General features: G+C 42.8%; 2 protein-coding genes across 10 annotated transcripts in view; one reads left to right on the forward strand and one right to left on the reverse strand.

The window, feature by feature from the left end:
- The window catches only part of anks3 (ankyrin repeat and sterile alpha motif domain containing 3), a 14,403-nt gene extending 12,414 nt beyond the window's left edge, over positions 1-1,989 (reverse strand). Inside the window, exons 1-2 of one of the 4 annotated variants that reach the window (XM_015360008.2) lie at positions 1,831-1,989; positions 430-603 (exon numbers count right to left, since the gene is read on the reverse strand). In XM_015360008.2, the coding sequence (XP_015215494.2) occupies positions 430-599 (170 nt within the window). In that variant the 5' untranslated portion in view covers positions 600-603; positions 1,831-1,989. Of the gene's footprint in view, positions 1-159; positions 251-429; positions 604-1,727; positions 1,798-1,830 lie in introns of those variants that run through there. The other 3 variants (XM_015360009.2, XM_015360010.2, XM_015360011.2) reach the window with 3 other exon arrangements.
- LOC107078976 (dynein axonemal assembly factor 8) lies at positions 850-25,186 on the forward strand. Of its 6 annotated transcripts, none has more exons than XM_069180748.1 (31): positions 850-914; positions 2,913-3,047; positions 5,226-5,333; positions 5,864-6,388; positions 6,916-7,018; positions 7,501-7,636; positions 8,147-8,290; positions 8,507-8,824; positions 9,487-9,640; positions 10,715-10,906; positions 11,816-11,968; positions 12,688-12,882; positions 13,401-13,517; positions 13,856-14,000; positions 14,426-14,735; positions 15,278-15,387; positions 16,517-16,671; positions 17,030-17,174; positions 17,266-17,397; positions 17,647-17,841; positions 18,837-19,136; positions 19,560-19,622; positions 20,251-20,304; positions 20,508-20,677; positions 21,174-21,369; positions 21,695-21,789; positions 22,323-22,443; positions 22,773-22,987; positions 23,354-23,439; positions 23,942-24,011; positions 24,551-25,186. In XM_069180748.1, the coding sequence occupies exons 2-31, from the start codon at positions 2,922-2,924 to the stop codon at positions 24,635-24,637; spliced, it is 4,920 nt and encodes a 1,639-aa protein (XP_069036849.1). In that variant the 5' UTR covers positions 850-914; positions 2,913-2,921; the 3' UTR covers positions 24,638-25,186. The 6 variants fall into 6 exon arrangements, with proteins under 6 accessions (XP_069036849.1, XP_069036850.1, XP_069036852.1 ...); XM_069180749.1 differs by lacking the exon at positions 850-914 and adding an exon at positions 2,244-2,685 and having other exon boundaries at positions 18,840-19,136; XM_069180746.1 differs by lacking the exon at positions 850-914 and adding an exon at positions 2,245-2,685.
- The last annotated feature ends 7 nt before the right edge of the window (positions 25,187-25,193 follow it).

Raw genomic sequence — 25,193 nt, forward strand, 5'->3', positions numbered from 1 at the left:
ACCACTTGAAAAAAACGAAGAACGCAGGAGTTTCAAGTCTCAATAATCAGCCAATTTCCTTTCTACATCCTCTCCATTCATTTCCAGATTTGAGCTTTTCACCCTTCTCCTAGACCTCGTCCTCCGGATTTCACTTCATTCAGAAGGGCTCATTCTCACCTGGTCTTTCTTTTGTCCCCTCTGGTGCTGAATATTCCTGCACCTGTTGTCTCTCTCCCTCACGCCTGTGCATATCAATGCGGAATTCACCCCTACTGGTCTGACTGAATGACCTCGATTCCGAGTTTTACAAAGGCAGGTTAAAACGCGCTCTTCTGTGGATGTCTGCTGGCTGGGACAGAATAGCAGAATAGCATAAAAAACAAAAGATCCTCCGATGTCCTACCCCCTCTGGGGCAAGCTTCAGCAACCCCCCGGCCCGACTCCCACCTGCTGATGGACTCGGCCACCACGTCGTACTGGCCGATGGAGCATGCCGTGTGCAGGTCCAGCGACACGTCCAGCTCTTCGGGGTGCACGAGCGGCGCCGCCCCCAGCCACACGGACAGGCTGGCCCCCAGCTGCTCCGTCTCGCTGGCCTCGTCACTCAGCTCCGACATCCTCCTGATGGGGGAAATCGGCCCGTCAGTCAGGCTGCACCTCACCAGGTGCTCTCCCTCGCCGTTACCCCCAGTACCCCCTAGAACCCCCACCTAGTCCACCCACGGGCTGTGTTCATTAACCAGCACAATTACCATCTAGAAGACACTTGGTATACCACCATATTGGCCACTGAGTTTGGCTGATTTTTGCTTTTCCTTTTCTGCTGATTTTTGTTAGAAAGCAGCCTGAACCTGTCTGTTTTCTGAAGCAAGCCTGGACCTGGTTAGTAAGTACAGGGATGGGAGGCACCCAGGAAGAATCAGGATGCTGAGGTAAGAGGTGTTGGTGGACCACTAAGGTGGCACTCTTCCATGTGGACCACAATGTCACAGAGTGTTGAAGAGTCAGTGTGCTAAGTGGGGTCCAGTCAATTGGAAAACGTACAGTTTTTCACTCTCTTAATTCGCACTAAGCCAGACAAAAAGTAACATGATATGAAGTAATTCATATCAATTTGTAGCAATTCCGATGCTACAAATAAAATACTGGCAAGAAGCTTCGGTTATCTGGTCGTAATATTTAGATTGAAGTTTTTTCTTGCTGCTATTTTGTGCTATCAGTGTATCTGTGGTGCGATTTCACACAAATTCAATCATCAGCTTTGTTTGTGAACATCTAATTAACATTTCGGTTAAGAAAAACATACAATTTTTGTGCGACCGTCTAGTCCCCTAGCTATTTTAAGTTGAATGCAGCGCCTGTGTATAGCGGTTGTTTCGCAATGGTTACGTCCCGAGTTTGAATCTGGTCTTAAATGCCGTCTGTGTGGAGCTAGCATGATCTCTCCCTTGTTCGTGTGGACTTTCTCCGCGTATTCTGGTTTCCTCTCGCAGTCTTAAGATTAGCTGTCTACAGTATGTAAACTGGGATCTCTAAATTTTCCGCCTATGTGTACGAGAGAGACTATGTATGCGTGCCCTACGATGGAAAGGCATCCCGTCCAGTACTAATCCTGCCCATTGTGTGTCGGGCTGGGATCGGAGTTCCCGCGACCCTGGATTGGTTATCGGAAAAGAAATAATGGACCCCGAACTAAGTCGAGTCTCGAAGCAAGTGGCTAAGTTTCATCGATTAATTCCATGTACCGAACTCTACCCTCTTGCTGTCCGTCAAACACTTCATCACAAGTGCATTTGATCCGTGAAAATGCTTCCGTGTAGCCTCGAGAAAAAAAAAAAGATTAAATACCTTATCACTCAACTTGCTGTGGTCTTTGTCTGATCTCCACGTAATGGACGTTTCAGGGCTTGCCGATCAACCACTCGCCACCTCAATAAACAAACCCAAGTTACAAAGTCACTCGTATATTTGCACCTTCGCTCCAGGAAATTGCTTTCCTTAAAAGCTGGGATCTGTAGTCATTCCCTTTTCTCACTTTGAAGAACTACAGGGAGGAACTAATCTGCAATAAACTACATTTCCCGTGAGGCCCCCTCGATGACCCTGCGTCATATCCAATCCAAAGTATTTTTTTTGTGACATCAAGAGCCTGCTGTAATATCTTGAAATTAACGGACACAAGGTCTTTTATACGCAATGTAGTTCTGGATTTTTTTAAAGCAATAATAAAAAACAAATAATAATAATAACCTAGGATTTTTATTTAGAAAAATAACTACGAAAGATAGTTTTTTTTGCTTGAAGGACCTTGCAGTGTCTACAACTGTAAATTAGTTTGAGGGTGTTTAATAAAGAGTCTTAAAGGAAAGGAGTAAAATAAATTGACATTCCTTAAATGAAAGACATTGGCCTGCTTAGCCAGCAATAGGTATTTAGCATCTTTATAGTGAAGGAGTAATACATTATCTCTAGAAACTGGGTTTCTATACATTTCCTGGATTGGGAAGCGCAGTGGCGCACCTTGTGTTGCCTTGGTAACCGAGAAGCTGCGCAGCTGCGTGTGTTAATTGCAAGAAGTGACTGCGGCTGTAAGTTTTCTGTTGAAGACTTTCTGCGTGTTAAAACATCGGAAATGCTATCGGACACTTGGGCGAAACACAGCTCATGATATTGCGTCTGTTTTTAACGTGTTGAAGAACTAAGGTACACATCTCGCACCCTTTTTAAAATTGTTTCAACTGCCTGCATTTGCGTCATTCGAGCTGCTCACTGGGCACTTCGTGCTGTCGGTTAAAATGTATGCACTTGTTTTGGGGATGACGTTCGTGGTTAGCACCCTTTTCTTTAACTTTTTTTTGGGGGGGGGGTAGTGTGCAGCAGTTGTTAATGTGGTGATCAGTGTTTTAGGATTTACTGATTTCCTTCGGCAGCTGCTGAAGATGAGCTCGGAGCGCCCCGGTGCCCGGCCGGACTGGGACTCGATATTTGCCAGCGTGAAGGACTTCATCCCCTCCCTCGACTCCGATACCTCCTCCGGAGTAAGACCATGGGCAGCACGATTTACGGTTATGAACAGTTTTGTAGATAAGTTGTGAGACGCTATTATTCAGTAGGACCCTTTGGAGTTGGTAAAGGGTATTGTGTATCGGTATTCTCTATTTTCAGCAATGGGTCAGTATAAACCCGAAGGTAGCTGTCCCCTGTAGTGGTTTACCACTGCAGTATTGTATAATGTATACCTAATACACGAAGTTACTGTGGGTAACTCTCTGTTCAAGAGTTACAGTAAAATGTAGTCTTGTGACCAAGCATACGGTTTTCGACCAGAGGTCTTAAGAGATTGCCCTTGGTTCATCAGTAATGAAATGTTTCACGATTTGTACAATTAATGCACTCTCAGACAGCGGATTGGATCTGGCACAGTTTTCGGTTAACTGCACGTCTCCAATTGCAGCATTACTTCTGATTGTGCGTTTAAAATGAATGACATAAAAGGGATCCCCGTTTTCGGTGTTTTTTTTTTATCTTCACATGACACCCTTTTAACTTTACCTTTCGCCGAGCTGCATCTTAGATGAAAACGTTAAAAGTCTGTAAAATTGAGCAGCGTCCTATTTAACGCCTCAGCTGCTGTTTGCCTCAAGCATTCAAGCAGTTTGCTAGGGACGCTAATTAAATAAATTTCACTTGCCCTTCAATCCTGCTGTTTGTCGAATTAGCCCTCCACGTCCTTTCACTGGCTTTGAAAGAGACTCCCACACAAATTTTTCAACTCGAGCGTGTAATCGTAAGTATAAGGCCTACAATAAATCCGGTTAATAAAACAACACCCTAAACCTAGAAGCCAATTAAGAAATTTAACTAAACCAGAGTCTATTGAAGATTCTTTGACCATTAATTAGGGTTAAAAGGAAAAGGTAACCATGGTTGACATGACTTCGGTTGTTATTATTGATAATGTGTATTTTGGTTGTTTGTGATTTGTTTATGGTGTTTATTTTAAGAACTGTTTTTCAATAAAAAAACAACAACAAATACTACAACATCGAAAACAAAGAGCCTTAAGTATAATTCGAGAAAAATATTTTGTTCACCCTGCCCTTTCCATTAGGGGATCTGTCTCTTCAGATCTGCCACTCAATGCATCACGCCTGATTCCAGCAAACACGTTCTTGTGACCGTCTCTCGCTTACAAGGCAAAACCTAAAAAGGTACCCAAATTAAAAGTTTGAGTAGGGATTTGCGCAGACAGGCTTCTGCTGCAAAAGGAACAGATCAAGGTTAATCTGACAGTAAGGTGAAACGGAACCTCTTGGTTGTTGGGGTTTCTTTACACTTGAAGAAGGCCCAACAATTAAAATCTTTCGCCTTTTTGTTTTCAAGTGTGGAGAAGATGCAACAGCTGGAATGTTGCTTCTCTTTTCTATATTTCAGTGTGGAAGAAACCATTAGTTGTTCAAATATGACCAGCAGCCATATCACCCTGAAACTCCCAGCTAGCAGCCCACTGAAGCTAAGCAGGTGTGAGCCTGGTCAGTACCTGGAAGGGAGACCTCCTGGGAAAAACTAAGGTTGCTGCTGGAAGAGGCGTTAGTGGGGCCAGCAGGGGGCGCTCACCTTGTGGCTCATGTGGGTCCTAATGCCCCAGTGTAGTGACGGGGACACTATACTGTAAACAGGCGCCGTCCTTCGGATGAGACGTTAAACCGAGGTCCTGACTCTCTGTGGTCATTAAAAATCCCAGGGTGTTTCTCGAAAAGAGTAGGGGTGTAACCCCGGCATCCTGGCCAAATTTCCCCATCGGCCTTTATCAATCATGGCCTCCTAACAATCCCCCTCTGTGAATTGGCTTCATTACTCTGCTCTCCTCCCCACTGATAGCTGATGTGTGGTGAGCGTTCTGGCGCACTATGGCTGCCGTCGCATCATCCAGGTGGGGCTGCACATTGGTGGTGGTGGAGGGGAGTCCCCATTACCTGTAAAGCGCTTTGAGTGGAGTGTCCAGAAAAAGCGCTATATAAGTGTAAGCAATTATTATTATGAATCTAAAAGTGTTGATTATGGCTCCTTCAAAACACTCCGAGACTGTTGGGTGATGAACTGAGAATCGGCTTCACCGGGTTGGTTTTTAGGAAAGCGGGTCGTGGTGGCTGCGTGGTAGTACTTGGGGCTGGTGTGGTACCGGCTCCGAGAAACCCAGCTTCTGAAACCGAATCCTCTGGGTCTTGTTCATCTTGCTGCAGTCAGACTGTGAGGAGGACGTGCCGATATTTCGCCGAACACCAGCCACTCTCCTCCCTGGACAGCCAGAGAATCCTGACAGTTTGTCACTGGGGGATGCGGAGGTCGAGGTAATTTGAATGACCCATCATTAGAACGTCTTCATTTTAGGAAGGCCATGAAGGAAATTATTTTGATTCGCACCTCTTTTAAAATGTACCTTTATTTATTTTTAACGCCTATGTACGGCTGTCTATTTAGCTATCTCTGTAGATTTATCTCTATCTGACGAACACCTTTGTCCATATTGGCTTTAGAAGAAAATACGAGTATTTTATTAGTAATAAAAGGCCCAGCAGCTGGAATCATAGGAGCTTCAGATGTAAAGTTCTAAAATTCACATAGTATAACACGGGAGGTATGCATAGAGAAAAAGGCTGCAGGAATGATTTGAACCTTTTCTTATCATCTCTATTATTAAGGGAATAAGATTGTGGTATTTGTGGTAATAACATCTTGCTTGCATCGATACTTGTAAGACTGTTGGATTTGAAGTAAAACATCATTTAATTGGTAGGAGAGCCAGAGGCAAAGGATGTGTTCCTGTTTTCTTGTGGCCATTAAAATAACAGGCCTTTATTGTGTTTTGTCACTGCACTAGGAGCTCTTAGAATCTGTTAGGACGCCTGTTAGGGAGTGCTGGACCAAGGACAATCCATCCCCTCAGAGCACCCAAGATGAACTTGTCTGCAAGATATCTGATGACCTGGTGCCAGGAACCTTTGAAGCTCACAATGTGGCAGCAACAGCAGTGTCAGTGCAGATCAACTCCAGCCTGAGTGCAAGACCAGCTGTAGCAAGGGAAGAGGAGCCAGCGACAAACCATCAAACCAATGCTGACACATCTGCTGCGTTCCTAAGACTTGCAGAATCCCCTTCACTTGCCTGTGTCTCTGTTGGAGCTCAGGAGGGTGAGACATTAGGCACCAGCCAAGCCAGGAGGCCCAGGATTTCTGGGAATTGTGCCACAATACCGAGCTTTCCAGCTTCTGAGATTAACCTCTCTGTGAACAGTGCTGGAGAAGACTGTTCAGTGCAGAACAGTGGAGATGGTCCTGTGCAGGATATGCCTTCCAGGAAAACAAATGTTGAACCATCAAGTGGATTTCCTGTTTTATCCTTGGAGGTGAGTGACACCTGTGGTCTGATTTGACTTTGTGCTATAAAAGAGTTATCCAGCAGATTTATTAGGCAGCTGTCGAATCGGGCTACTTATAATGTCAGGTGGCTTATTCAAAAAATGATGTTGTGAAATTACACCATGGAGCATGAGCACACCCGGAATGGACTAGTGGGCACACGCTCTAATGGAAAATAACATGCTTTGAATGAATGAGATCACCCTCTGCATCCATGATGGCTCGTATATACTGTATGGAGATATGATACACAACTGCACAATACTGCCCCCTTAGAATAGGTTAATTTTCTTAACCAACAGTAAATTGTAGTACAATTTGTCCATTTTTAACATAACAGAAATCACCATAAGAAAAAAATATAATTATCTCACATGCCCCAAATGTTTATTTTCGGGTGTGCAAAAAGTAGATGATATGGAACTAAAATCTTAGGAGCTTATTCTCTACTTCATAAATGTACTGAATCAGAAGCTACACATTGACGGTTTCTTCTTTCCTGTGTTGGTTTTAGTCATTTGAGCAGTGGGACCTAGACGAAGTTTTACAGACACTGAAACAGAATGGACATCTGGCTTCATCTGCAGAAGATGTGACAACTCTTGAAACAAATACAGGTATTGACAAATTGAGATTAAATCACTGAAGTGTTCTTTCGCAGATGGAACAGGTACATTTTAAGGGCTTAACACATTCCAGGAAAGATTTTCATTTAGTAGATGTCCTCTATAAACAGTTTGATGGAAAGCTGTGAATTTTTTAACACTTGATGTAAGATAAGGATCTGCTAAGACAAACATTTAACTACTTCATGCAATTGCATGACAAAGTGATAGGAGAATAAATGAATTTGAAATAAACACAAATTAGAGTAGAAATCAGAGGGTCAATGACAATGAGCCTACATTCAGTATAGGAACAAGTAAAAGTTAATTCCATGCAGAAACCCAGAACCTTTTCCTTACTTTTTCCTTTGCAGGTGATGCAACACTCAATATGTTCAGTATGCTGTGCATTTTCAAATGTCTTCTTTACTCTCTCTTTGTGAATTTGTGTGTCCAGTACTAAAAGGAAAGTACTTAATGAGCTGACTTTTCAGTACCCTCAGACAGTGCTGTGGAGAAGGCAGAGGGGGCTCTGATGGAGAAGCTGACCGCCCTGTGTGTGAGGCAAAATGCAGACCGCTTATCCGTGAAGCTGAAGAATTCATCTTCTCAATGTCCATCAGATCTCCGGTAATAAACATGTGCCTTTAGGAGACTGGGGTGAAAGGGTGGTCTCTATAATAAATAGCCATGAGATAAACGCTTCCAGTTATATCTAGGATGTCTCAAGCAGGATAGTGCACTCTTGATCCTGAAGGGCCCAGTCCAGCAGGCTTTATAGGAGGGCAAAAAAATCAATGTCAAATACCATCGAACAATTAAAAAGTGATTAATTTACGTGCATATCAGACACCCTTTTTGAGAGTGACTTACATTATACACAACATTTATATTAAGTGCAATTATTGTTTTAATGTTACTGTTCAGCTTATGGCAAATTTGTGTGCCATGGCGGGTGTCCATTCATGAGGCTGATATGAAGTTTGTACAGCCACTGTAAATTATTTCATTCATTGCTGTCTGATCATCGTCACTAATTATGGAACAAAATCTGCCGAAATAATAGCTGGCGTGTTGTTGGTTAGCTATAAATAAAATGTAATAATATAGAGTGAACAGGGTCTGTTCTTTGTGTGTCAGAAGTGAATACTGGACCGAGCTGCAGGTGAAAAGACGAAAGGACTCTCCCACAGTCCACATTGACCTCCGCAACCCTGACCCTCCCAAACACCCCTTCTCTGCAAAGCCACTGGAGAGCCCAAGGCCAAGGCCAACAGAAAATGGGTATCTGTTTCGAATATCTCCTGCACGTTCTCCGTAATTTCTTTATGAACTCCACAGGAACAGGACAGAACAGGGCTACAGTACACATTCTGAGGGGTGGTAGTCAAGAGATATTGGGGCCTCATTTTATAAGAGTAAACAGTTTCTGAAATGTAGTCCTGTATTTCCCTGTGTTTTTTGGAATCCAAAGTTATTTAATCCATATTCTTTTCACAGTAAACTCACAGGAAAGTGTTTGCTGCTCAGAAAACTACGTGAAACAAACAGGAGTGAAGCTTGTCTTGCACAAGCCAGTGGGAAACGACAGGACACCGCTGGCGGGATGAAAGATCTCCAGGTCAGAGCACCAAGGAGAAAAAAGGAGCCTTGTGGAACCCAGAGCACGAGTGAGGAAGAGTCCCAGCCTCAGGGGGTAGCTGTAAAACCCCCCCAGTCTGGCCCAGAGAGTGAGCAGAACAGGTCGCAAGAAGAAAGGCTGCTCAGTATGGAGAGAGCCAGCCCAGAGCTGACAGAGACACACACTGGCAACAAGAGGTACTTTCCTGTATTATTATTCGGTCTCTTAATAGTAATGGGTAAGATTTCTCCCAATGAACCCTACAGTCCCTTGCAAGTGTTCAGACGCTCCCTAGGATGTCCCATTTTGTGAAATTCCAAAATAACATTTTCATGTTTTTAAAACTTAATATTCTATTCAAAACCTGAATGCTCAAACTTAAGATTTCTAAGAGTAAGAAAAGTTACAATAAATGTCAATGGAACTAAAGAGCAAAAATCAAATATGTTGATTGAAGTATTCATTCAATAATGAAGTCATTGGGCAGCCACGAGTCATTGTCAGCTTTCAAATTGGCGGATTTGCTTCCATGCTTAAGTTACTTGGGGTTTGCTTATGGGCAGCAGTTTTTAAGGTCTTTTCACAGATTCTCAAAAGGATTCAAGTCCTTCAAAAACACTTTCTATTCTTAAGCCAATCCACTGTAGCTTTGGCCTTGTGCTTTGATTGTAAGGTGAATTTTTGTCCCTGTTTTAGATCTGAATCAGGTTTTCTGCTAAGGTTTGGTGCTCATGAATGCATCAGCATTTGCCACCATCATCCTAGACAGTGGGGATGATGAACTAAGATGGGTTTCAGATTTAATGCTTTGCATGTAGACGAACAATTTCCAGTTGTGTGTTTGACTGGCTTTCCACAGTGCTGCAGCCTCTAAGGACGCAGAGCGCAGGGAGCAACAAAAAGAGAATATCCGTCGACAGAAGCTTCACCAACACTTGGAAACCCTCAAACCAAAGCGATCAGTAACTGGCAGACAGCCTGCTGCTCACTGTACTAACATACTGTATGACAATGTGAGTTATGCTGTTGTTTCTAGCAATGCTCAATGCACAGAGTCTAGAACGTGGAGAAGCTGCAGTTCTTGACTGGGTCTGTCTAGGAATCTATCAAAATTAAGGAGGACTATCACGTCCTCATGAAACTGTCCTTAGTAATCGGGTAGAAATTGTTCGATAGTCTCATCAGAGTGGAAATTCCTGGTCCAGAAGCAAATATAATTAAAGTGGTGATTGTCTTATCTCGGGTTTTCTGCCACAAGAGGTTTAAACTTGCTTCCTGCAGATGAGGCACAATCTCTTTGTTATATTGCAACTCAAACTTTCAATTAAGATAAACGATCTCATTACTGGATTAACTGTATGTATATTAGTTTAAAAGCATTTTCAGGTTTAGATAAAGATATCTTTGTTTCAAGGTGCCATAGCAAGATTGACCTGCTGAATTGCTCTAGATAATTAAATAGACCAGTGCAGTCGGTGGCAAAGGGACGCTGCAGCAGGTCAAGGCCCAGAATTTGGTACCACTTGAAGGTCCGTGGTACTGTAGATCTGGTCATTTTATTCTTTGTGATTAAAAACGTTTTCATGAAATAAACTAGATACTGGATTATTCGAGAGAGAGATTGTGCCTAGTAAAGAACAGAAGAAGCATGCAAGCAAGAGGATGCCAGTGTCACCATGCAGTAAAATGGGTTGCTGACTAATTGACTTAAAGTGCCCTCCTGGGATGAATAAAGTATTTTGACTTGAATTGAATAATTAATACAAGGAGTTCAACTAGCTCTTTTGTGAAGAATCCCAAGGCGTTTGTTTCAATGGTAGGGCTAGCCAGCTTGTTCCTAGCTCTCACTACCCTGTGTGTAAAATGTCAGGTAATCTCTGGGTCACTACCTTTCAGGAGGTTTGAATTCTTGTAGTGAGGGCTCTCATAACGTTTGCTATTCAAGACTAGTGATTCATGTCCTTTCAGTTCTGTTAAGCATAGGAATTGGTCTTGCTACATTGTCCATCTTTGTAATGTGTCGAAGAATACAGGACACTATTTAAAAGAAGTCTTTGTAACTAAACTATGTTTTTATCTTTTTAAAGGAGGCCTCATATTTGCCTTCTATCAGCACTCTATCTGCGGAGAGTGAACACAGAGAGACCCTCCTGCTGACTGTGTCCCTGGCCAGTCTTGGGCAGGTGTCAGTTAGTGGTCGGACCGGTGGCCAAACTCTTGACATGGCGTTATCAGGATCCCATGTGTACAACTCTCTGGTGGCATGGTTTCTGTCTTTGGTGAGTATTTTACCAATAAATCAAAAACATTAGGGGTCATTATTATTCCTCCATTCATTATCAGAAAGCTGCTTATTCCTTGTAAGAACTGTGGCGACCAGAAGCCTATTTCAGAAGTATAGGGTATGAGGGTGGATCACATCCTTGGCTGGGTATCAGTCTGTTACAGGGAAATAGACACAGGCATGAGTTAGAAATACCATTTAATCTAGGCGGGAAGTCTGTAGGAAGTGGGAGAAAATTCACAGAAGCACAAGGAGAACATGAGTAGGCCCTGCAGTGTGAATTTGAACCCAGGCCTTAAGAGCTGTGAGGCAGCAGTATTAACTGCCACACTACCATGCCACTCAGGTCATATTTATTATTGATCCTAATATGTCTTGACAAAGCCCATGTTGAGGATATTTTCAAATTGGTAGTCCTGTTCCAAGACTTTTCAATGTTTTTTGATGGAAGCCTGTGATATGCTCAGCTTCTTGATTTTGTATTCAGATTGAATCTTCTAAGAACTGACCGTTAGAATTATGCTATAATGGAGAGCAACAGTTTCTAAAACCTATACCCGCACTAGCATTTAAGCAGCATTGTTAACTTGTGTGCCTTAATTGTAATTAAAATCCTTAACCCTTAAATTAAACAGGCTCGACGTTATTCATAAGAAAAATTAAACGGAACAATTCGTCTGTTAAAAAATTATTTTGTATTCCTTCAACACCAGCCAGCCAAAACTTTGAACCCCTGTCACAAACACAGCAGTTAATACCCAGTTAGATTTTCACGACCACTTCTGCAAAATAAATGGTGGTCTAGTCATTGTCGACATTAAAACGCAACAGACTGGAAGAGCATTTCAAAATCCCTGGATCCTCGTGTGGGAAACGAAGACTGGATTCCACTTGTCTTTTACAGGTGGGCCAGCGCCCGCTTGGCCGTGCTGGAGAAGAGCTGCACCCTCCTTTCTGGGTGGCAGGGCTGCAGCAGCTGTGGAGAGAGGACGGCCTGGCGCTATACGTGTGCGCTGCCTCGCCTGGAGAGAGTCTGCAGCACAGCAGGCGACACAGAGTCAGGACTCTCCTCTTTGCTCAGCTGGGGTTACGTGCCCATGAAGTCAGAAACTTTATCTTAAGTCCCAATCATTTAACCAGTGGGGTTTAAACGATTAAACCCTACTGTTAACGGGACTTACTTAACCTGGCATTCAGAACCATTTCTGATTGCTCTGCTTAACTTAGTGGAGAGCACATAAGCCTGCTTGGCCTGTTGCTATGTTCCACAACAACGTTTTTTGCTATAATTTGATTTAAGGTACAGTATCTGTACATTTGATGGGATGTCGCAGAAGCTAATGTCACCTATGAGAAAAACTATTTCATGTTTTTGAAAAGTGGACAATGAAAAGATTTTGACAGAAAAGAATTATCCCGGAAGATTTTTGTTTTATCTGGCTTCCTTTTTTCATAGTCGTTGACTTGCTGATTATTATAAAGGATGAGAGGATACGTCCTTTCACGTGGTGCAGTTTGTGCAATTTTTAAAAGCTGATACTGTATGTTTTCTGAAAAGGTTTACGTGCGTCAAAAAAAGGGTTGTATTAACAATACAAACATATGGTTTGACGTTATGCTACTAAAGTGTTATTAGCAGGTATCTAATTATCTTTTTTGAATGATAGGAAGCTACATTTTAAATACATCCAATAACAAGTATCACGTATGACCTCTTACAGATGTGGTTGTGCCTTGTTACCTTTACAGTAAGAGTGCTATTGTTTGTGTTTTCAGAAGAGAGAGGGGGAGAGAAGCAGTTCAGTGTTCTACCAGCGGGTCTGCAAGTTCCTATCCCAGACCTCTTTGCACGCTGTTGTCCCCTGGGCACAGGACCTGAATTTTCTCCTTGCCAAGCAGTCATACCCCCTGCATATCAATGTGCCCTCTGCTCGCCTCGACAGCTTTATCTGTGTCAACCCTGAGAGGAAGGTAAGAGATGCTGGCTTTTTCCAGCTCAAAGCCTGGGGTGTAAGCATATTTCTAAACATTTTAAAGGACTGTATGGCCAATAGAGTTGTAGTTAGAAGAGTTTATTTTTCTCCTGTCATTAAAATAGAAAAAGGTGTACTCTGATTTACTGATAGACTGTTTTGGGTGTTTTACAGAGACCTGCTATATCTAGAACAGCAGAAAAATTGCAAACCATAATTCAGCAAATACAGTTCATTTAGTTATTTGATGCTGTTCATCTAAGGATTTCATCTAGCCTTTATCTAAATGATCTTGGGAAATTTAATGTAACTAACTTGTTCCAGACACCCATAATGTTCTGTAAAGAAGAGCACCCTGTTTGCAGGCACATTCTCTTAATTTTCAAGAGTTCTTCGGTAACTGGTTGTAGTATAAGTCCTGAACTGTCCCTCTTTAAACTTTATGGCAATGGTGTCTGTTAAACCTCAGAGTGTAGTGTCAAAGAGATCTATTCTTACTTGGTGAATATTGTTCAGGCACTAGAGAAGGCCTTTGGGACGACTCCTGGCTTCTACTGGCAGACTGTGGAAATAGAAGGACAGATCTGTGAGAGTGCAGGAGAAACAGCAGACAGTCAACACCCCAATACTGAGGTACGCTAGAAAGATGAGACTACTCATGCCCATCTTTGTGCTGCAGCTCTAAAGTCATTGAAAGGCTAAGTGGAGGTTTTACTTCCAACTTAATCATCACTTTTTTCCTGATAATACAGATCCTTTAGAGTTAAATTATTTTAAACCACTGAACACTTTATAGTTTTTGTTTGCTAATATGATTTATTATCCTCATTAAGTTCATTTCAAACATGAACTCATGCAGAACAGTTATATAGAACTATAGTAAAATATCTCCTGTGGAAAATGTATGAAAACAGATACTTGACTATTCTCATACCACCGTCCCTATTTACTACAGTATGTGTCGTTTCCAGGTGGCCATGGCTGTGGGCTACAGCACCCTCTTTGAGGATCCTCTTGTGATTCTCCACACTCTGCAGCTGCTCCTGAGCTCTAACCTAGATGTCTGTGGACTTCGTCTGCTCTACCCAACACATAGTCTGCTGAAAAACAGCACAGGTACAGGATTCTGAATGAGACTGTTTGTTATATGGTATGGGTGAAGAGAGGCATCAGAGGCATTGTAATGTAGCAATAAAGAGTTTTGGTGCAATGGCAGAGGAATTTAATGAGTATGTCTCTCAGATGGCACAATGTTTAAAACTAAACAGAGGAAATAAGGGCTAAATTAAGAACATGACAAAGAATGTGATTGGAAATGCAATGTTCTACTACAGTATATGAAAATTTTAAAAAAGAAGCCATGGGAGAGAAAAAAATAGACTAAATAAAATCCTTTATTTCAATGCAAAGCCTTTATTTTATTCACTAGATGGCAGCAAAGTAAAGTCTTCTACAGTAAGAGGGTTCTGCCCGTTCAGGTACGTTTTCTGCCTCAGGACACCATGGGTGACCAGTGACACGACTCTGTGTTTCTGCTTCAGGATGCCTGCCCTCAGGGTATGAGCAGAGCTGTGCCCCCAAGCCTGTCCTTGCCCTGGCTTTCAGAGGGCCCAGAGCTGCTGCAGTGTGGCTGGATATAACAGGCCCCTCAGACCCGCGGCTAGCCAGCTTGACCGACCCCAACTCGATCAACGCCACGCACTGCTCCAGCTCGGACAGGCCCCTGTTCTACACTCCCCGTCTGGCCAGTCGTATCCAATGGGGGCTGTGCATTTGGTTTGGGGGGAGAGTCCCACTGGGTGGAACATTTGACGCGGGACCACAGAATAGCACAACTGTTCCAGGGTATGGGTGAGTACAGCGTGCTTTCTGAAGAGTCTTCAGTCAAAGTGTGGCTGCATGGAATGCCAGATGCCATCTTGGAGATCATGTTACTTCAGGCTTTTGACAAGAAACACAACTTTAGGCACAAAGGAAAGAATTCCCTACTGAGCAAGCACTTTGTTTATTGGGTGGCAAGTCATTAGAGATCATGCATTGCGGTTTGATCAAAAAGTAGATACTACTGCATCACGGATATGGCATCAGAGAATGTTGGCTACAATTGATCTTGACTCTTGATTGACCACATTGGATAACTGCCAAACAATAAATGTCAGGGCTTTTGCTATTCACTGTTTTTTTTTAATTGAAATATTGGTTCGTTTTTTCATTTATGGCTTCCCAAATCTGGGCTTTTGTGGTATTCAGCTCCACTTCCCACTACCGCCCTTTCTTCACCACAGAAGAAGAGAAGGGGTATGCATGATTGTGCTTTAGGAGTGTCAACTTCAAAGTCTTGTCAAAGACTTCAAAGAGTGTGGAACTTACATTGTGCTGCTTGTTCCACAAAGGTCCACCACCGTTCCGTCCTTCCTCGCCCAAGAAGAGAAATGTGGTGATGGAATGGCAAGTTCCTCAGGCTTAGCCAGGCCTCCTGCTGCTCTCTGCTCTACAATCACAGGTAATGTTGCTTACCAAACAAAATCTTTTGCATTTTATTTTCAGTGTATGGCATAGAATCATTGCAATAACCTAGAAATATTGTCTCAAATAAAAGTGATGCTCTACTCGCTGGGGTATCTAAATCTACTCTGAACAAACTGCAGTATGTCCAAAATTCAGCAGCCAGAATCCTGACCAGGTCTAGTGCAAGTGTTCACATTACGCCTATCCTGGAGTCCTTGCACTGGCTTCCGGTCAAATTGCGCGTAGACTTTAAAATCCTCATGCTCACCTATAAGGCTCTACATGGCTTGGCACCTCAATACCTGTCTGAACTATTATCGCCCTACTCCCCACCTCGCAACCTCCGCTCTTCAAATTCTGCCCTCCTTACTGTCCCCCAAGCCCGTCTACATTGTATGGGCGACAGGGCCTTCTCCTGCCATGCCCCCAAGCTCTGGAACTCTTTGCCCAAGGATATCAGAAAGTCACCTTCTCTAAACTCCTTCAAATCCAGACTCAAAACCTTCTTCTTCAGAAAAGCCTTTACTGAACTGGTTCCATTCTTCACCCCTCTGCTCTTCTTAGTACCACCTTCCACGGTCTCCTCTATTGTTATTGTTCTATTGTTGTAATTGTAATTGTCTTATCTTTTGAAATCTTCTTATTTATTGTTGTAGTCTTCTTATTAATTGTTATTGTCATCCTGTAAAATGCTTTGAGAAGCCACCTTTAAAGGCGCTATATAAAATAAAGATTATTATTATTATTAATAATAATATTATTATTATTATTAAATCCAAACCTAGGAGTCCCAAAATTAGGCCATTGTTCTTTTTTCATGCTTGAAAGTGCTACAGAGGTGCTATATGACATTACCATTTTAGTAACCAAAGGTCGGGAATTCCTCGACCAGAGATGGCAAATTTTGATCATCACAATAATAAAAGGTTACCGACAATTATATGCCAATCTGTGGAGATTGATTATCCAGTTGTCAGCTAATGATATAGCTTGGACTAAAAATCAATCATAACTAAGCTTACATGTGCTCTGAAAGGCTATGTTTTATTTGATGCATTCAGAAGTCAGTGTCCCAATACTATTGCTTGCTTTGGCTAAAGCAGTGTCCTCTGCTTCCCACATAGTGGACGTCTTCTTGTTGGTGTCTCCAGCCATCCCTCCTTGTTGCTATGGAGATGTCCTCACCGCGTGTGTCAAGCGAGGCTACAACATTCGAGGCCTGCAGAGGCTGCAGCTCACTCCCAGACGAGCCCAGGCCTTGGGGCTGACTGGACCGCAGGTAACTATTAGTCCTTACAACCCAAGGGAACCACGGTGCGTATTATTAAATTGAAGAGGAATTGCTAGATTTACAGTATTAACGTAGTGCAGCAGGAGTGGAAAACAAAATTCACGCCGTTTGTCACAGTTGACTGGTTTCTTGGACCCTTATGGCTGACAACTGCTGCTTTTAAAACCTAAATGTGCTTCTGAACAGAGCAGTTTTCTATATCGCAGCAATATTTTGTCATTAACGTTCAACAATTCATTTTAAAATGCTTGTGAATTTAAGCTTCTATACGTCCTTAAAACATATTGGAAAATAATCTAAACCTGTAATCTAACATACCTGATCTCGCTTTCTTTGGAATCGGTAGGTGTTGGTGTTTTGCTCTCCTCCACCTTTCCTGGATGTTTCGAATGAAAAAGAGGAGGATTTCCAGGTTGACTTGCCATCCCACTGCCTGATTGTTCTCCTGAGAAGGGAGCATGCCTGGCGACACTGTTCCAGCCTTCTTGCAGGTTACTGACCTCTGCATCAAACCTTCCTTAGGATGGAATGAGCTGCTGCACTGGAGAGGATGCCATTCCCACACTTTTCCTTTTCCTACAGGGTTGATGAAGGAGTTTGCAGAGCAGGGTTTGCTGTCAACCATTGGCAGCAGGCTCCCCCCCGACGTCAACATAGATCCAGACCTCTGCTTCCACCCGGTGCGCTACAGTGACAGCCTGTTGCACAGCCTGGGTAAGTCAGAGTTTCCACTATTCCCAGTACCAAAGATAAGGCTCTGCAAACGTTGTTCAAACCATTGTAAATCCAGCAGCCGCTTCACATACTGTAATGTTTGTCTCATCAGTTCACAGACTTTAATTTCCCTATGGCATCTTCACTGCAGTCCCTTATGCATTTTAAAAACTCGTTCTGAGTCTTTATGATCAATGACAGACACACAAATTCATATAATTCTAAGAAGACTCTGACTTGTGTCTGCAGGCGGCTCTATGTGGTCGGTGCCAGAAGGTGGCAGTATCTACCTGGACATGCTGTCAGTGTGCAGCTTTCCTTCTAACCCTGAAGTGGAGCAGGTGGTGATTTTGACCCTGACCAGCAGCGACATTGAAGGTTCTGGACTGGAGTTTCTGCGTAAGATTCTGAGAGGAGAAGCCTCCCAGGCAGGCAGCCCAGCAGGTACCCTCATCCTCAGTCAGCAGTCGAGATGTTGTTCAGGGTTTACTCACAGACTTTGAATGCTATCAGTCTACATACATTGTGAAGGCAATCTTTTTGTGGCATTTAATTTTAAATCGGGTTTTCTCAACTAGTATTCTGTGAGACTTCAGAGACTATCCTGGGATCCCCACCTACAAGGGTGGCCTTTACCCTCCAGTCTAGAACAGCAACAAATCTGCTCTCACAGTGTTTTGTGGTACATCCATTCACCTGTAGTTAGCTTCTAGGATTCCCAGCCATGTTGTTGAAGCTGATACCATTTGCTCTTTGCAAAAAACAGCTGAAAGAAATCGATTAGCTACTAGCAACCAAGTCAGCTAGATGGGCTGAATGGCCTCCTTTGTCAGCTTTTCTAATATATATAAACTTGTATAATATAAATACAATAATCAAACTGACATTTGTAATGTTTAATTAAAACATTGTTTCAGGAGAATGATTTCTTGATAAGGGGCCATCCATTCAAAAATGGTTTAGAAGTACTGCTTAGTAATTTAACTGGCGATGCTGTTAAATAACTAGTCTGTGAAGCAACGTTTGTGGTATTCATCTTTTCTTTTTTCACATGGACTTATACAAGATACTTGCGATGTCATTTGGCCTATTAAAACTACTGCATATTGTACACTCTGTACAACAGACCAATTTTAGAAAAAATATATACTGTATACTGGCTGCCATGTTCCCATGGACAAGCACAGCACACCTGAGAGGCCCTCAGTGTACCTCAGTGTGACTCTGTGATGGTGTGCATGCGCCCTTTGCTGGACACCTTTGATGTTAGTATCTTCTGGGCTCTGCTGCATTGATTGTGTAGTTCTTACTATACAGTTGTTTGAATAAGCCAAGTATGTACAGAGCTTGGTTCTAAACTAATCTTAAAGGCAGGCATTGCCCTTTGTTGTACATTTGAATGACTTAAACTGTAGACCATGTGTCATGCCTGTCTCCAGCAGGTCCCAATGAGGGGGGATTTGAGCTGCTGGCGACGAAGTGGCTGCCAGAGCTGACGCGACTCCAGGCCCGGGAGGTCAGCCCCTTTGAGGTGGGGGACCGGAGATGGAGGGACAGCTTAGCAGCACTGGCATCTGTGCCAGCCTTGGTTTGTGCGCTGAGAAGGGTCAATGCTTTCGCTGTCCTCCGGCAGCTGCTAAAAGACACTGCTGGCAGCCTGGACAGAGTGATGTCGCCCACCCCTGAGCTGGCCTTCCGCCAGGCTGCCCTGTTCTTCACGGACAAAGAGCTGCTCCCAGGTTCTGCTTTAACTCTCCGTAGTGCACTAACGGGTTTGCAGAATGGGCTAGAAGTGGTTTTCAGATATGAGTCAAGAGATGGTATGACGATTCCTTTGGTAGTTCTGGTATCTGCTAATTCTAAATATTATAGGTTGCTTATAAAATAACTGTTTGGAAAAGGTGAATTTCAGAACAAAGAAATGAATAGACTTGGGATAGACATTGGGACCAAGAGAAAACATTCCAGTAGACAGAGGGCACAGCATAGGCTTTATTTGACCATTGTTTGGGCTCATGATGGACTACATGTAGGGAAACACACTCGTGCACAAAACTGTGTAGTTTCCACCGTTCTTGTCTATTGGAACTGATGTCCATGTGAATCATAGTTTTCATCATACAGATGTTTGACTTTTGTACCCTGAAATTCTTCTAACCTAGATCACAGTGCCCGTCCATTACTAAGATTCCTGCCTCCTCCCAGAAAGTGCAGCCCTGTTCCAGGTAATCATGGGATTCCCTTTTTTCCCTCCTATACTGTATACTGGCTGTATACAGTATACAAACGGTAAATGGTACCGAAGCATTCGGTCCAAGTCCAACAGACTACGGAACAGCTTCTACTTCCAGGCAATAAGACTGCTAAATAGCCAACCTGCAGCTCCTTCAGCAAATCACCTGTAATGACCATGGACACAGTTTTCATTGTATTCAGCATAACTGCACTACTTGTATATATTGCATACACCAAGGACACATAGCACATAGACACATAGTAGCTCTACTCATATTGAGTTTTATTCAATTAAAAAAACGTAACCTCAATTTTGTGCTTTTTGTGATTCTCGTGAGCTCGCAGAAAAGACATTTCATTGCCAGCAACTACTGCTGCGCGCCATATTGTTGTGCATTTGATAAACAAACTTTGATTTGATTTTGATCTGATTCCTAGGTGTTGGCAGGGATGTGAAAAACACACATCTATTCTAAATCCCGTGTGTATATGAAAAATATGTGATTTTACATTTTAAAAATGTGAACCTTATTTTCTTTGTAGCAAGGATTTACTTCAAGCAGATACTCTGATGGAATAATTTAACTGAATTTAAGTTTTTAAATTTTCTTATGCTAGGAAAGCAGCAGTGGAGGAACTGGCCAGAGTCTGTCTTCAGTTGCATGGTAGAGGGTAAGTAATTACAAAGGCCTTTTTTGTAAAATAATATGTCAAAGACATCCTACCCAAACCTGAAATCAGATCTCACAGTAACATAAAAGAGATTTTGATGCTGCAGCACAATTGTTAAACCCTGTATGTAGAGTAATTAGCTAGATGCGTGGTTAATCAAACTTCAGAACCGGGAGCTGATTTTGAGTAATGGTGTTCTGTAGACCCTGAGCCCCTCCTCACCGTGGCTCTGTTCAAACCTGGAGTCTGGTGCCGCCCCTTCAGCAAGATCCTCAGCAAAGTGCGGCAGAGCGGCTTCTCTGTGGTTGGCCTCAAGCTGGTGGTGCTGGACACTGGGAGGGCTGCTGCTGTGACGCCTGCTGCGGAGCGACAGGTTTGGCACCCCGACGGTCTTCGGACAGCGTTGTGTTGATTCACTGTCTTGTGATATTATGGTCTGTTACTGCGGCGGTATCAGATCACGAATGTGACCATTAATGCAGAGTGCCTATGTAGTTGGCTGGAGAATTTAAATAATTCTCTTAAACTGTTCACCTTGAATGAAATTTGGAACAAATTCAGATAGACCATGGAGACATTCTTGAGGGTATTGAACTGCTGCATTAAGCTGTACACCTTTTTATCTACATGCACGCCATTACAGACACAGAAGAGAGCTGCACTGTGCTGGTGTTGGTAATATGAGGTTCCCCAGGGACACAGAAATGAAACAACTAAATAATACTCATCTATTCAATTAAAACAATGTTTTTAAGTGATTTTTCTAGAATTAGGTCAATGGGCTAATGTCAGTATGTTATTTAAACAGCTTTGGAGTTTAATGAATATACTGCAATAGCAATATCCTCAATGTGACACTGTCTCAGCAGAAGCCTGATGCTCTGGACGCCCATGTGCAGTACCTCACCTCAGGCCCCTCCCTGGCTCTGGGGCTCCAGAGGGAGAATGCAGTGAAGAGGTTGCTTGACTTGCTGGGACCAGAGGACCCCTGTGTAGCTCGAGCCCAGGATCAGTTTCTGTGGAGAGCTCATTATGGCACTGACCTGGTTCACAATGGAGTTTATGGTGAGCAGAACTGCAGTCTTATTGTAGCATGAAAACTGCCCTGTGGAATGCAGATAAATCTGGTGCATTCTTTTGACAATGAAAGCACATCTCCCAGGGTGTTGCATCAACACCCTGTGCCCACCATTTGTGTCTACAATGGCTGCCATGCATGCAAGGACCAGGCACACAGGTGCCATTAGTTTTGCATTTGGACCAATTTTAATTGCTAAATTGTGGAGAGGTTTTTTAGCTGTGTTGCTTTGAATGAAATGAACCAAAGCCAAACAAATTCTGTATTGCTACCTTGCTTTCCGAGCATTTGAACAGTTTTCCTGTGTTCCAGGCTCCAGGTCATACCTTCAGGCAATCGCAGATGTGAAGATGTTCTTTCCTGAGGGCCTGTGCTGTGCGGAAAGCACATTAATGAAGCATGAAGAGGTGCGTTTCTCCGAGGCAAAATAACAAATGGTTTTTGCTCTTCCCTTGTTACATTGTGGCTGCACATAATTTACAACCCTAAAGGGCATTTACCCCTATAGAAGATATATTCAAGACTGGATTGTAGAAACACAAGTGTGGCTTTACTTTAGCCAGAGGTTTTCACTATACACCCTTAGTTTTGTAGATTTTTGTCTCAGATGATCACATCATGAATTGTTAAACAAGTTTGTATTACTGGCCACTTTGCAGGTTCATAAAAGTTTTAAGCAGCTGTTTTGTGTTTGTTCTCCCACATTTTGGCCAGACCATATCTAGTTTGTTCCTAATGCCTACCATGCCTTGTTAATAAAGTAAATTGTAAAAATGGCAAATGTTCTGGTTTATGGCTTCAACGTTAAAGAAAATTACTACTGGCTTGAATGTCGTGGTCACCCTTTGTCACAGTCGGAGACTAAGACTTCAGTAATAGATCTTGGCTTCAAAAATGAACAATTTGAAAGATTTTAATCACAAAATGTATCTTTTCTCAGATACCATGTGTGACCTCTGACCTCACTGTCAGCACAGAACGAATAAAAAGTTACAGGATTGCCCTGCACACAAGAAACACTGACACCATACCCCTGATCACAACCACAGGACTGAAGGGAGGTAAGACAATCTAGCTCGTTTTCAGGACTTTACCCAGCACTGTGGTTTGTTCTTCTTGTATCTAGCCAAACGCATCTGCCTTTATCAGGACCAGACTTTAGGCAAACTTCATTAACTAAATCTACTGTAAAGCTAACCAACATTCGTTTTACAACTAAATGTTACATGTTTCCCATTGTCAAATTTGTATGTTAAGAGAATATCATAGCTGTACCTTGCAATTTTCACTGTGCTTGTCTAAATACCCAGTGTTATGGCAGCAGTTCAAGCAGGAACCTGCTGCTGTTCCCTCCTAGTACTGTTTCTTTGTGTGTGTGTGCGCGTGTCAGAGCCCTCTGTGCGCAGCGCTCTCTGCCAGACCACCTGCCTGCTCATCCCAGCCAAGCTCCTGCAGTCCCGCCGACGAGCCCTCGATCTCGAGCTGGTGGAGCAGCTGCTGAAGAGAGCCTGCCACCTGGTGGCCGGGAGACTCTGTGTGCTGGACACCGAGCAGAGCAGGCTCATTGAAGAAGCACTGAAGTCACCCCAGGAGAGCACCTCGGTGGTGAGTGCACATCAGTGTCCAGCAATGTTAGCCATCTGTGTCCTTCTCTTTTATATCTGGGATGAACAAATTTAACTAACTAGGTTTAGGAAGTGCAAATCTAAGGCAGACAACAGGGTCACGCAATACTTCCAGTGCTTTAATACAACCAGCACTCTGGTACACAGATCCTGTTCCAAATTAAATAAAGCAGCTGGTGGTAGTGAAATTCTGCTGTGAAAGAAAATGAAAAATCTACAAGTTGCATAGCCCTCATATAGAGCATTGCAATTTTTTGTCATTACAAAAATTCAGGAACTCCTTCCAGTATCAGAACAGCCGTGAAAGATCAGATGAGTCTTGATCTTACGCCTGTGTTCTTTTCAGAGTGCCATGCTGGCCAATGTCCCCTGTCTGATCCTTGCACTTCAGGGAGACAATGCTGTCACCTGCTTCGAGTCCATCCTAGACAGGTAACATCTGGTGTGCTTTACCATAAATTACTTCTCAACAGAAAAAGTTGAATTCAAGTACATAAATGTACATTTCCATGTGCTTTTATATCTTAGCGTTTCTGTTAAATATTAAGCACCAGTTTTGAGGAATAGATAGGAACTGTAATCTAATGTGTTGGTAGAGACCTCATTATAACACGCATCACTTCTGCTTTGACATGCATTGTCTCATCTGTTTCCATCAACTGGCTGTACAGAACTGGTACGTACTACATTTGCTGTTATTTAAACTCCTTTTTCATATTTCAGCATTTTTACCTTCAGAGCCTGATCCTGGGTATGATTTATTTTGTAACTGAGAATAATAAGGCAGACTACCTAATCCTGTTGATTGTTCTATATCCACAGTTTGTGGTTGAGGAAAACTGTAATCATGTAATGTGTAATTTTCAGTCTGAGGGTTAAAGGCCATGTTATGTATGTAAGACCTGTTTCTATCTTAAAGTATATTTTGTTTCAGTATTTGTCTGGAGAAGCCCGAGCTGATGGATGTGCGGAGGGCAATTCTTTATCCTTACAATGAAAAGCAGGCAAGTTAAAAAAAAAAAACTATCAAAATCTCTCTTTGTATTTAGCTTTTAAACATTTTCTCTCAACTGCTGTTCTTCATTAGTATTGTATAGTCACCAATTTTCAAGTAGATGAAAGGGTCATGAAAGGTTCCAGCAGAGCAACGTGTGGCAGATAAACACAGCCTGGAAACCAACAGAGGGACACCTCCCAGCTCCACAATATGGAAAAGCCCAGCAAGAATTTTTTTTTCCCCCACAAATTACTTTTCCATGTTCTATATGATCTGGAATCCCCAGTTGTTAAATAGCTCGACCACTCGGTGCTGCAAGCTCGTGGGAGCCTGGAAAGGCCCTGAGGCTGCTGTTGTAAAGCGATCGTGACTGACTCAAGCCCCCTCCCCCCCGACTGCACTCACACAAGCTCTGTCCTGTAGCAACACGGCACAGAAGACAACGCTGCTACACAGTCCATCTTATTTACCTTTTAACTTGAAAGAGCTCACTTTTAAGACGAGCAATGCGACTGGTGCTTTCTTGATGCGTGCTTGTTTTTGCAGGCTGCAAAGCTACTGTGCTGCCTCTTCGATTCCCTGTCCCCCGACAGCCTGCACAGTATTGTGCCACAAGACACCGCACAGAGCTGAACACTGCACCAGCTTCCACACAACGGGCTGTAGGCCTGCATCCGCAGCACAACCAAGAACTAAAGCCATACATTCAGAGGTATAGTAAGCCCATGCTACACAAGGTATATGACTCTGAGAATAACATTGGATAAATTCTCCAAAAAAAGCTGTCAAAGTATGTAAGCACTGAAGTGGCCCCAGGAAGAATGTGCCACTTGTTGCTGGAAGAACAAGGCCAGTAACTTCACTAAAGGCTACACCACCCTAACCCCCCACCCCGACCTTTTTTAAATGCTTGACTTGGTGTTGAGCATGGTGACTAATGCCAGAAACCTATAAGACCCCTTTTCTCTGGATTGCACTACACTAGTCATTTCTGAATGAAAGAGATGGCAGCTCTTTCAGGGCAGAACAAAATGTTTTCTGAATTTCCTACCAAAAACCTTTGTAGCATGGGTTTACCGTTCTATAAATATTTATTTATATATTTCTAAATTGCTATTTATTATAATAAAAATGTAAAATGTGTTATTGATCATATATTAAATTTCACTTATTACCCCTGAATTTTACT

This window comes from Lepisosteus oculatus, chromosome 19 (assembly GCF_040954835.1).
Source record: "Lepisosteus oculatus isolate fLepOcu1 chromosome 19, fLepOcu1.hap2, whole genome shotgun sequence".
Taxonomy (NCBI): domain Eukaryota; kingdom Metazoa; phylum Chordata; class Actinopteri; order Semionotiformes; family Lepisosteidae; genus Lepisosteus; species Lepisosteus oculatus.

Excerpts from the sequence above, each read along its gene's own strand:
- LOC107078976 (XM_069180748.1), top strand. The coding sequence starts at position 2,922 with ATGAGCTCGGAGCGCCCCGGTGCCCGGCCGGACTGGGACTCGATATTT. Across the intron at positions 8,291-8,506 it reads CCAAGGCCAACAGAAAATGG|TAAACTCACAGGAAAGTGTT; the intron begins GTATCTGTTTCG and ends TTCTTTTCACAG. Across the intron at positions 20,678-21,173 it reads CGCCTGCTGCGGAGCGACAG|AAGCCTGATGCTCTGGACGC; the intron begins GTTTGGCACCCC and ends CTGTCTCAGCAG.